General features: G+C 58.1%; 1 protein-coding gene across 1 annotated transcript in view; it reads right to left on the bottom strand.

Moving 5' to 3' along the window:
• The window catches only part of efnb3b (ephrin-B3b), a 58,931-nt gene extending 47,179 nt beyond the window's left edge, over window positions 1-11,752 (bottom strand). The window contains exon 1 of the mRNA XM_088910097.1: window positions 10,167-11,752. Within this exon, the coding sequence (XP_088766223.1) occupies window positions 10,167-10,282 (116 nt within the window). The 5' untranslated portion in view covers window positions 10,283-11,752. The remainder of the gene's footprint in view (window positions 1-10,166) is intronic.
• Window positions 11,753-12,077: the final 325 nt, after the last annotated feature.

Here is a 12,077-nt window from a genome sequence, read left to right as displayed (position 1 = left end):
CAGTCAGACTGTGTCAATGTATGAGTGGGTGTTTGTTAGTCAATGTGTCACTGTATGTATGTGTGTCAGTCAGATTGTGTCAATGTATGAGTGGGTGTGTGTGGTGTGTGTGTTGCTCAGCCTGCAAGCAGCAGTTCTGTCTCTCTCCGCTCCTACACACGCCACTCATGCAGGCGCACATCAGACAGGACAGACGCAATGCACACTAAGAAACGCTTGCTTAGTCATTTCTAATGCCGTGACAAATCACGGCACACTTAACAGGGAGAAAAAGATGTCTTTTTTCTCAGCAGCACAAAGCAGTGCTTACACTATACAAGCTCTGTAGAGATGCAGACTCCGTACACGAGCCCTACAGAGACACTGACACTGTACACCAGTCCTACAGAGACAACGACGCTGTACACCAATCCTACAGAGACACTGACGCTGTACACCAGTCATACAGAGACACTGACGCTGTACACCAGCCCTACAGAGACACTGACACCAGTCCTACAGACACTGACGCTGTACTGTACACCAGTCCTACAGAGACACTGACGCTGTACACCAACCCTACAGAGACACTGACACTGTACAGAGACACTGGCATTCTGTACAGATCCTATAGAGACGCTGGCACTCTGTACACGCCCTGTAGAGACACTGGCACTCTGTACAGGCCCTATAGACACTGGCACTCTGTACAGGCCCTGTAGAGACACTGACACTCTGTACAGGCCCTATAGAGACACTGACACTCTGTACAGGCCCTATAGAGACACTGGCACTCTGTACACGCCCTGTAGAGACACTGACACTCTGTACAGGCCCTATAGAGACACTGGCACTCTGTACAGGCCCTGTAGAGACACTGGCACTCTGTACAGGCCCTGTAGAGACACTGGCACTCTGTACAGGCCCTGTAAGGACACTTGTGCGCCGCATGAGCCCTACAGAAAACACCGACGCTGCACACGAGCCCACTGGAGCATCTAATCTGATGCACAGAGCAGAGTGCCGATCTGTGTCGCCTCTTGCAGCAGCATCGGGGAGCGCTGACGTGCGGGGTCTTTAGCACCTCTGTCTCATTCCTGCTGCCGAAGCAGACGCCGGCGGCCGCGCTAATCCCCTCTCAGACTCCTATTGTGCCGTGATTGGCAGCCGGACCCTGGAGCAGGGCACTCGCCCCCTTCTCTCGGGCGCTGCGCGCGCGTACCTGCGTGCGTGCATGGCAGGGCAGGGATCTGCGTGCGTGCTAATCCAGCTACCCCTCCTCCTCGCCTGCACCCCAAAAAGCAAGGTCAAGTGGCGTACCCGTTCGGACCCTCGTTCCAGACACCCTGCGATCACGCGTGCCGTGGCGGACGGAGACGCACACCGACGCACTCGCGCTACCATCGAGAGGGAGGGGGCGCCAGCGGAGGGACTCGGAGGGTTCAAACACATTTTACTGGCACCTGAGGCTCGCACCGCAGCGGGGGATCAGGCGCAGGCTGTAAAGGAGAGCCCCGACTCCCACTGCACTGCGGTTTGATCCGTTCCAGGTTTTTCCCCCGAACATCTTGTTAATGAACATTAATTTTTTTAATCAAGCTTTCCTATCCCAATTCAGACAACACACCTGGTTGTTGTCTACTGTACATGAGCCTCCTACAAGTAATGAACCAATGATACCAGGACTGGATCAGACTGCTGAGCAGAGGGAGTCTGACTGACAGCCCTGTAAATCCTGTACTGGATCAGACTGCTGGGCAGAGGGAGTCTGACTGACAGCCCTGTAAACCCTGTACTGGATCAGACTGCTGAGCAGAGGGAGTCTGACTGACAGCCCTGTAAACCCTGGAGCGGATCAGACTGCTGAGCAGAGGGAGTCTGACTGACAGCCCTGTAAATCCTGTACTGGATCAGACTGCTGGGCAGAGGGAGTCTGACTGACAGCCCTGTAAACCCTGTACTGGATCAGACTGCTGGGCAGAGGGAGTCTGACTGACAGCCCTGTAAACCCTGGACTGGATCAGACTGCTGAGCAGAGGGAGTCTGACTGACAGCCCTGTAAACCCTGGAGCGGATCAGACTGCTGGGCAGAGGGAGTCTGACTGACAGCCCTGTAAACCCAGGACTGGATCAGACTGCTGGGCAGAGGGAGGCTGACAGCCCTGTAAATCCTGGAGCGGATCTTACTGTGACCAGGATTGCAGAATCAGGAATCCTTCCGCACTCCCTGCTTCTCCCTGTGTGCCTCCAGCAGGAGTCAAAACAGGGGCAGTCCTAGTGACGAGGGAAATTCCCGCAGCTGGAAAAGGCAGACCCCTGACAGACCAATCTCATCCGTCACAGAGGACGCGGACCGGAGAGGTTTTGAAAGGCTGACACAAAGACTGAGGCCGAGGGGGTGGTGTGTGTGTGTGCATTGCGGGGGGGGGGGTACCCTTTTATATTCGTACTGCTCCTTTCTTTCTAAAGACAAGAGAGTGCCCTCAGCCCATCTGCGCTTGCTCTCCTGCAGGGAGTGTGTGAGAGTGAGAGGGATCAAGAAGAGAGGAAGGAGAGAGGGAGAGCACAGGGAAGAGGAGAGAATGGATCAGGAGAAGGACAAAGACGAAGGAGAACAAGGCCTCAGTAACCTGGAATCTCTAACACAAAGAGCTTTATTGGCGTGACTGATGGATTACACTGTTGCCACTTAGCGAAACTTTTACAATATTATTCGAGAGGCTGAGTCTGTTCCTCGGGCTGGGACAGGAGATCACACACTGGGCTGTAGCTCTGGTGAGTTTCCTTCCCCCATAGAGTTGGAAGCTGTTGTGATGCTGGTAGGAATCACACTGAATTCTGGGATTAAATTTAGTTTTGGGGGGGAAAATGTTTGTCTAATCCCAGAGTATTTCTTACACAAAATGCATCTGTCTCTGTTTCTCCTTGCTTGCAGTGAGAGCACAGCCTGTCCTCTCTGGACAGCCAGGTCTGCATGTGTCCAGTGTCTGTGTCCAGTCTGTGGTCACTGAGCCTGTCCTCTCTGGACAGCCAGGTCTGCCTGTGTCCACTGTCTATGTCCAGTTTGTGGTCACTGAGCCTGTCCTCTCTGGACAGCCAGGTCTGCCTGTGTCCACTGTCTATGTCCAGTCTGTGGTCACTGAGCCTGTCCTCTCTGGACAGCCAGGTCTGCCTGTGTCCACTGTCTATGTCCAGTCTGTGGTCACTGAGCCTGTCCTCTCTGGACAGCCAGGTCTGCCTGTGTCGCCCAGTTTCTGTATCCAGGCTGTGGTCACTGAGCCTCTCCTCTCTGGGCAGCCTGGTCTGCCTGTGTCCACTGTCTGTGTCCAGTCTGTGGTCACTGAGCCTGTCCTCTCTGGACAGCCAGGTCTGCCTGTGTCCAATCTGTAGTCACTAAGCCAGGAGTTCCTCAGGTCTGTGGCTCCTTGCTTTCTCTCACCCTGGTCAGATAACACTCAGCCAGGACTGCACTGCACTGCAAACCCTGCCGATCCAGCCCTTGTGAAAGCGAGTCTGAGGAAGAGGGGAGTACGAGAGAACGGAGGGGGAGAGGGAGAGGCAGGGAGTGCCCGAGACGCAGGAGGAAGGAGTGAAAGGGGCTTCAGCTGCAGACTGCAATGGGGGGAGGTGTGAGCGTGCAGAGAAGCCACAAGTTTGGGAAGGGTTAGAGGGGGAAGGGGGGTCGGAGGAGGGATAATTGTGCCCTGCTGAGGAGAGGTTAGCCGGAAAAGCGGATAGGGTGGAGAGGGAGGCTTCTCTCTGCGGGGGCTCACGGGAGAGACGGCTCTTTCTTTCCTGCAGGAGAGGAGGGAGGAGGAGAAGAGGGAGGAATCGGCAGCAGGAGGGAAAAAAAAAACAAAACCGCCTGGAACGAAATTTAACCCCCCTCCTCCCCAGCTCTGGAGAGAGGCCAAGACGAAACTCAGAGGCCTGGAACTTCTCTCTCGCTCGCTGGCGGAGAGGAGGGAGCCTGCCCTGCGCTCGCGCACGCGCGCGCTCGCCAGACGACAGACAGGAGGAAGACAAAGAAGGAGAGGAAGGTGAAGGGAACAAGTGTCCCCGTGTCTCAGCTCCCCAGCCACCTCAGTTCGGTGCAATATAGTTCAGAGCTCTTGTGTGCTTGTGCTGTTTCACATGGCCACCCTGAATGTTGGTTCTTGTGGGTCACACACAGGTGAGCAAGCTCAATCACACACACACAGACAGGTAATCAAGCTCTCACACACACACACACACACACACACACACACACACACACACACACACACAGGTGAGCAAGCTCACTCACACACACACAGGTGAGCAAGCTCACTCACACACACACAGGTGAGCAAGCTCAATCACACACACACAGACAGGTAATCAAGCTCAATCACACACACACAGACAGGTAATCAAGCTCAATCACACACACACAGACAGGTAATCAAGCTCACTCACACACACACACACACACACACACACACACACTCACACACACACAGGTAAATCAAGCTCACACACACACAGGTAAATCAAGCTCACACACAGGATTCTACCCCACAGCCAGCAGAACAGGGGACACATCAGAGCCCTTGACTGCATATGTGAGCAGCATCTCTCCACAAAGCGATTGCTCTCTCTCTCTCGCCGGCAGGAGATGAGTGAAGAGAGTGGAGTGGCAGTTGACTGGCGTGACTCTGTCAAGTTTCTACCACAATCTCTCAGCTGCTTCTTCAATAAGATCCTCTGCTCTTTCAGAAAGAGAGAGACCCAGGGAGCAAGTACAGAGCTAAGGGAGAGTGAGGCAGAGCTGGGGGAGAGAGAGGCAGAGCTGAGGCAGAGCAAGAGGGGCAGAGAGAGAGGGGCAGAGCTGGGGCAGAGCTGGGGCAGAGCTGGGGCAGAGAACGAGAGGGAGGTTGGGGCACACGGAGACCGAGGACGAGAGGGAGGTTGGGGCACACGGAGACAGAGGACGAGAGGGAGGTTGGGGCACACGGAGACAGAGGACGAGAGGGAGGTTGGGGCACACGGAGACAGAGGACGAGAGGGAGGTTGGGGCACACGGAGACAGAGGACGAGAGGGAGGTTGGGGCCCATGGAGGCAGAGGACGAGAGGCAGGTTGTTGGCACAGAGAGAGGCAGAGGACGAGAGGCAGGTTGTTGGCACACGGAGACAGAAGACGAGAGGGAGGTTGGGGCACATGGAGACAGAGGACGAGAGGCAGGTTGGGGCACACGGAGACAGAGGACAAGAGGCAGGTTGGGGCACACGGAGACAGAGGACGAGAGGCAGGTTGGGGCACATGGAGACAGAGGACGAGAGGCAGGTTGGGGCACACGGAGACAGAGGACGAGAGGCAGGTTGGGGGCACAGAGAGAGGCAGAGTGAGATACAAAGAGGGAGGCAGAGGCCAGGGTGCCAGAACAGAAGACTGGACCCACTGAGTGTTCAAACTCTTTGACAAGTCTGAGCTTCAGGAAGGCTCCCCAGTCTCAGAGCTGTGGGTGTCTTTGTTTCACTCAGAAACCAGCTCTGCGCCTCCGTCTAGCAGCCCTTAATGAGTGCTTAATTAACAAGGCTAATTGTCAGAGAGATTAGCAGGGCGATGCATTATTAATGCACGGCAATTAATATTTAATAAGTGTTTAAAAGGAGAAGTTGTCGAGCAAGTTTCCTGGAGCTGTGCTGGGGGTGGGATGTGCTGCGTTCGGCGGGTTGAAATCAATTAGAAACGCTTAACAAGAGAAATGTTTAGCTAATGCCAGATCCACGGCTGTCAAAACACCAGCCCTCCCTCCCTTCCTCCCTCTCCAGCTCACATCCCGGATCGCTGTGGAGATCCCAACAGCTCCCAACACTCCCAGAGAGCCCGAGACGTCGGAACAGAAGCCTCCCGCTCGGACGGCTCGGAACACGCCCGGAACAAATAACGCTGTTTACATTCTGAGGAGCTGGCCGACACGGGCTTGTTGACCGTTTGAGCGGCTGTGCTCCTTGGGATAACAAAAATCCCGCGCTGAGGAGGAAAAAAACACACCAGGTGCTCGGCGTCTGAGCGTTTGAGCTCAGCTCCTGTTGCCTGAAACCGACTCATTAGGCTTCCGAAGGAATATCCGTTCTGGAGGCGTGACTTCGACACCAGAGCAGCGAAAGGCACAGGGCGGAGGCTGTGCAGGACAGGAAGTGTCCCAGGGGCCGGAACGGCGCAGCAGCGACCACCCAGGGGTGACAGGTCGCCACTGGGCGCAGCACATCTCTGAGCCATGAGCTTACCAGGGAAGCCAGCGGAACACAAGCTCTCATTTACCCCCATGAGCCCCGGGCCCCACTTACACAATTCACACAACCTTCACTGCACCACTGCGGGTCAAGCTCTCCACTCAAAGGTACAAGAGCTGTGCCCCCACTGGTACTTGAACCCGTGACACCCCGGATTCCAAAGCTGGAGGGGGGAAGGCAAAGGACAGAGATAGAGCTTGGATCTCCCACCAGACCTCATGGGCTTATGAGCTAAAACCGTCAAGTGTCCAGCCTTATTGAAGAAGCCTTTTTCCAACCTTCTGCAAGACCAAAGGGGAAGCGGACCACAGAGCTGACCTCCCTCCGCCCGCCCTCGTACCCCAGCCCGGGGAGGGGGTGGCGTTTAGAGACGCCCCTTTCCCCTCTGAGCCCTGTAACCCTCTGTCAGTACATCAGCTCCCAGCGATCACTGGCCTGTTCCTCATGATCACAAGCAGACTTGCAGAAGACAAACAAAGACGGAACAAAGCCAGGAAAACGAGGATGATTTGGACGGATCAGTCGGCTTTACTCCTTTTACAGCTGGGCCGCCACAAAGCTCTTACCGCTAATGCGCTACCTGTTGCAACAGCCGCTGTGCAAGAGCTTAGGCAGCCAGGTTGTGCAAACACCCTTCTGTTTGAACTAGGGGTGCAGGGCTCTGCCTTCAGACAGGGTGTGTGAGGCTGGCAAGATAGACAACTGGACAGGAGCCATGGGGCAGGGTAGACACTCATCTTACAACAGGGGGCTACAGTCCCAGTGCAGGAGGACAGTCCTGTTACAATAGGGGCTACAGTCCCAGTACAGGAGAACAGTCCCGTTACAATAGGAGCTACAGTCCCAGTACAGGAGAACAGTCCCGTTACAATAGGGGCTACAGTCCCAGTACAGGCGGACAGTCCTGTTACAATAGGGGCTACAGTCCCAGTACAGGAGAACAGTCCCGTTACAATAGGAGCTACAGTCCCAGTACAGGAGAACAGTCCCGTTACAATAGGGGCTACAGTCCCAGTACAGGAGAACAGTCCCGTTACAATAGGAGCTACAGTCCCAGTACAGGAGAACAGTCCTGTTACAATAGGGGCTACAGTCCCAGTACAGGAGAACAGTCCTGTTACAATAGGAGCTACAGTCCCAGTACAGGAGAAGTCACCAGTTCTTTCCCCCTGTATCTCCCTACAGAGAGAGCGCTGAGTGATGAGGAGACAGTAGCCTCGGTCTGTCACTCTCCGCCTCGCGCAAAACATCAATCTACTGAGAATCGAATAATCGCTCCGGCGCCGCGCGACGGGGGCGCGTGTCAGAATTAGCGCAAACCTGAGCGTGTCGTTTTCCATCAGGTGACGGGGCGTCTTTAAGAGCCAGGAGTCACTATGCAATGCGAGAGAGAATGTTAATTAGCGCTGTAAAACAGCACCTCTCCAGTCTGATTTCACACGGCTACTCCGCACTTCGGCGAGTTACAGCAGTAAGGGTTTATCTGGGCGGTAAGGGATGGACCCACAGTCTCCACAGTCCACTCGCTCAGCTGACAGACAACGTGGACACACTGTTCATCGCCCCACTCGTGAACATTTTTTTTCCCAAAACCCGTTCACGCCCGAGCCCGTGGAAGTTCTCGCGCACTGAGATTCTCCGCGGCGCGTGGCATTCCGGCCCGCTTTCCACCTGCAGCGGCCACGTGCACTCCTCCCCACCTGAAGTCGGTCGCACGCGACCCCCCGCGCCCCGCGTGCCTGACCGCGAGGAAAGCGAGTCCGTGCACGTGCACTAGGAGAGCGGTTCCGTTCTCCGCGCAGGAGCCTCTCTCCGCCGTCGTGAGGACGCAGAGCTGCTTTATTAAATTCCACCTTCCACACACCTGACACCCCAGGACCAGGACTGGACAGCCCGCAGACACACTGACCCCCCAGGACCAGGACTGGACAGCCTGCAGACACACTGACCCCCCAGGACTGGACACCCTGCTAACACACTTACCCCCCAGGACCAGGACTGGACAGCCTGCAGACACACTGACCCCCCAGGACCAGGACTGGACACCCAGCTGACACACTGACCACTCAGGACTGGACACCCTGCTAACATACTGACCCTCCAGGACCAGGACTGGACACCCTGCTGACACACTGACCACTCAGGACCAGGACTGGACACCCTGCAGACACACTGACCACTGAGGACCAGGACTGGACACCCTGACCCCCCAGGACCAGGACTGGACACCCAGCTGACACACTGACCCCCCAGGACCAGGACTGGACACCCAGCTGATACACTGACCCCCCAGGACCAGGACTGGACAGCCTGCAGACACACTGACCACTCAGGACTGGACACCCTGCTAACATACTGACCCTCCAGGACTAGAACTGGACACCCTGCTGACACACCGACCCCCTCCAGGACGAGGACTGGACACCCTGCTGACACACTGACTCTCAGGACCAGGACTGGACACCCTGCAGACACACCGACCCTACAGGACCAAGACTGGACACCCTGCAGACACACCGACCCTACAGGACCAAGACTGGACACCCTGCAGACACACTGACCCTACAGGACCAAGACTAGACACCCTGCAGACACTCCGACCCCCCCCAGGACCAGGACTGGACACCCTGCAGACACAGCAGGGTCACAGTTCCAGAAACAGGATCAGCCCAGAGGCTTGTCGAGCACCAGACAGACATCGAACCGCCACAGAGATGTGCTGTGAAAGGATGGGGCACCGACAGCCACTGAAGACATCAAGCGACACAGATGCGCAGGGGGAGCACTGCGGCCTCACAGCGCCGGGGCCCTGGGTCCAGCTCCTGGGGTGCTGTCTGTGTGGAGTTTGCGTGTTCTCCCTGAGCTTCCTCCTGTTGCCCTAGTTTCCTTGCACAGTCCAATGACAAGCTGGTGGGTTAACTGGCTTCTGGGAAAACTGGCCGTGGTGGGAGAGTGTGTCTGTGTGTGTTTCTGCCCTGTGAGGGACTGGCGTCCCATCCAGGGTGTACCCCGCCGCGTGCCCGCTGCTTGCTGCTTGCTGGGATAGCGCCCTGCCCTGGACACAGTGGACAGACGCTGGACACCTGGATGAAACCGAGTCAGTCTGGGGGGGGGGCGATTTCACAGGGTGGGGCCGAGTATCCCAGAGACGGGGGGCTCCCGCTGGAAAGACGGGGTCCCCCAGCACATGGCGTGAGGGGGAAGAAGCGAGTGGACCGGGCCGGGCTGGGTCAGGCCGAGGAGAAGGTCCACAGGACCAGTGCTGAACCCGGCAGGGGTTTGAGGCCGGTCCCATCAGACGTGTGACTGGGTCAGAACCCGAGCAGCGCCGCGCCTCCGGACTGACCGCCGGGCTGCGCTGCCCAGGCCACTGTCCAGAGGCAGGACGGGCCCAGAGTGTCCAGTCCAGTCCGGACCGGACCGGGCTTCCTCAGAGCGATCGGGTTCACCCCGCTGAGGAGCCCGCTCGTGGGGGGCGTCCCGAGTGGGCTCGACACGGCGCTGCCAGTGCCCGAAGACCGTGTCCAGCCTCTCTAATCACGGACACGCACTTCATTTCCAGAGCGACTGGAGACGGGTCACTGAGTAACTGTGGATTCCCACGCGTGTCAGCGCCGAGATCACTGCCCGGGAAGCGAGTTCCTTCCAGCCGGGCGATTAGAGGGGTTGGTCAGCCTTACGGGGTAAGAGTTCGTGTCCGGGGATGTGGGACCACCGCCCGCTCACGGTGATAACGCGCCCAGTCGCACACAGCTACACCGCGCAACAGGTCGAGCCACAACACCCGGACCCCAGAACCGAGCCTCCCCCCCTCCCCGGAGTCCACAGCGCCCGGCCAGGGGCACAACCAGCCCGCAGACCCACTCCCCTCGCCCCCCCGGCGATCCGCCCAGACCAGCAGCACCCGCTCGGCCGGCCCACCTACCTCCTGTTGAGCGAGTTCCAGTAGATGGGCTCCAGGTTGGTGGCGCAGCTCCCCGGGACCTCCACAGCCAGCACGAGCAGCACTGCCAGCGCGCGCACACCGCGGCCGAACGCCATCGCGCGCCCGGCCGGACCCGGGCTGAGAGAGACCGTCCCTCGCGCAGTCAGTGGGCGCCGCTCCGTCCCGTCCCTCGCGGCCGCATAGGGGGCACGGAGAGCAGCCAGAGGAGGGAGGGGGGGCGAGGGAGCGGAAAACTCTTCCGGAGAAAGTCAGGGGGCTAACTTCGTCCGCCGTGCCCCCCTCTCCCGGCTGACGGGGAACTCTCGGGGGTTTCGAGCCAAGAGAGTTGAGATTCTGCCTCCCGGAGCTGCTAAAACAATCCCATGTCGTCCGGGTGCCTGTTTATTTTCTTTACCGACCCAGAACCCGCACACACACACTCACACACTCTCAAACTGGGGCGGAAAGTGTCTTCGGGCTGCTGTAGTTCCACAGCAGGGTTTGGGGGGCGGCTGTTGGGGTTTCTTCCTCGCGTCGTGGATCCCTCGTGCGGCGGCGGCCGGCCGGCCAGCCAACCGGGGCTCGCGCTCCGGACTCGGGCGCGCGGGGGGTCCCGGTTTCAAGCCGCGCTCCCTCGTCTGGGCTCGGCGCGTGGCGTGCCGGAGCTCTCGCTCATCCCCGCTCGCTCGCGCACGGGAAAATTCTGCTCGCCGTGTCCCGGTGACTCCAGACTCCAGACTCCAGACTCCCCCTCTCCTCCTCCTTCTCCTCTCAGAGAAAGAGAGCGTGAAACAAATAAAAGTTTCTACGACGGGACCTGGCGTCTAAGTGGAGGGACTGCCGAGCCCGTCCATTCTCACGCGTGTAGAAATGGAGTTTTGCTTTCTGGTGGCATCTCCGCTCCCTGCCTAGGAGCTGCAGTTTGTATTTCCTTTCCTCTTAACGACGGTTCTCCTCTCGCCGCAAACACCCGCTCGCACAAGTCCCCGCGTCGGAGTTCCCTCAACAGGCGACGGGTTTTTTCGGGGGTGTTTGGAAAAAAAAAACAATAAAGCAACTGTAGCAGATCCCGGTTGTTGTTTTTTTTTTTTTGGTGTTTTAGGGGAAAAACAAAATCCTCCCACTGCAAACTCCCGAAAAGCCTCCAGAATATTGAAAACCGCAGCCTGCCCCGCGCGTGGATAAAGAGCGGCGGCTCGACCCGAGCCCGAACCCGAACCCGAACCCTGTGCCTGCCTGCGCTGCTCTGTGCCGGCCCGGCGCGGTCTGTGGCGCTGAACACATCCACTCTGTTTTGATGGCGAGGAGGGGAGGGGGGCCGAGCCGCGAGTGTTTGGAGAGGAGAGAGGGTGAGAGGTAGGTAGAGACCGAGAGAGAGAGAGAGAAAACACGAATTCGCTGTTCCGTTTCACTGAGCGAACACGGACCAGGGATTTTTTTGTGTGTTGCGTGTTCGATTGTGTTGTCGGTGTGTGCGTGTTTCTTTGAAAGAAGGATCCCGGACTGAAATGTTCTCTCTCTCTCTCTCCCTCCTCCCAAACCCGGGCTTATCCAACACATTCCAGCCACACCGAGAGAGAGAGAGCGAGCAGTGTGCGCGCTCGCCAGCGGTGGCTTCGGGACTCCTGACGGCCCGGCCGGCCCGAAAGCCCGGAGTGGATTCGTCTTAGGTTCGGCGCGGGCTCGTCCCCCTCCTCCTCCGTCTCGAACACGCGCAGACACCGTCGCGCACGCCGCCACCAAGCCCCGGAATCCGGCTTCGCGCCGGCGGCCGGGATTCCGAAGGCGGGCGGCGCCCCCCAGCGGCGGCCGCGCGCACTGCGGAAGCCCCGCGACGGCCGCCAGCACGCGCGATGCCCTCGGCGGCTCGTGTCGCACAGCCACAGCTGCGTCGGAAAAACACCGGTCACT

The sequence above is a fragment of the Atractosteus spatula genome, chromosome 3, assembly GCF_055471065.1.
Source record: "Atractosteus spatula isolate fAtrSpa1 chromosome 3, fAtrSpa1.hap1, whole genome shotgun sequence".
Classification (NCBI taxonomy): Eukaryota; Metazoa; Chordata; class Actinopteri; order Semionotiformes; family Lepisosteidae; genus Atractosteus; species Atractosteus spatula.
This window is presented reverse-complemented; position numbering and strand designations above follow the sequence as displayed.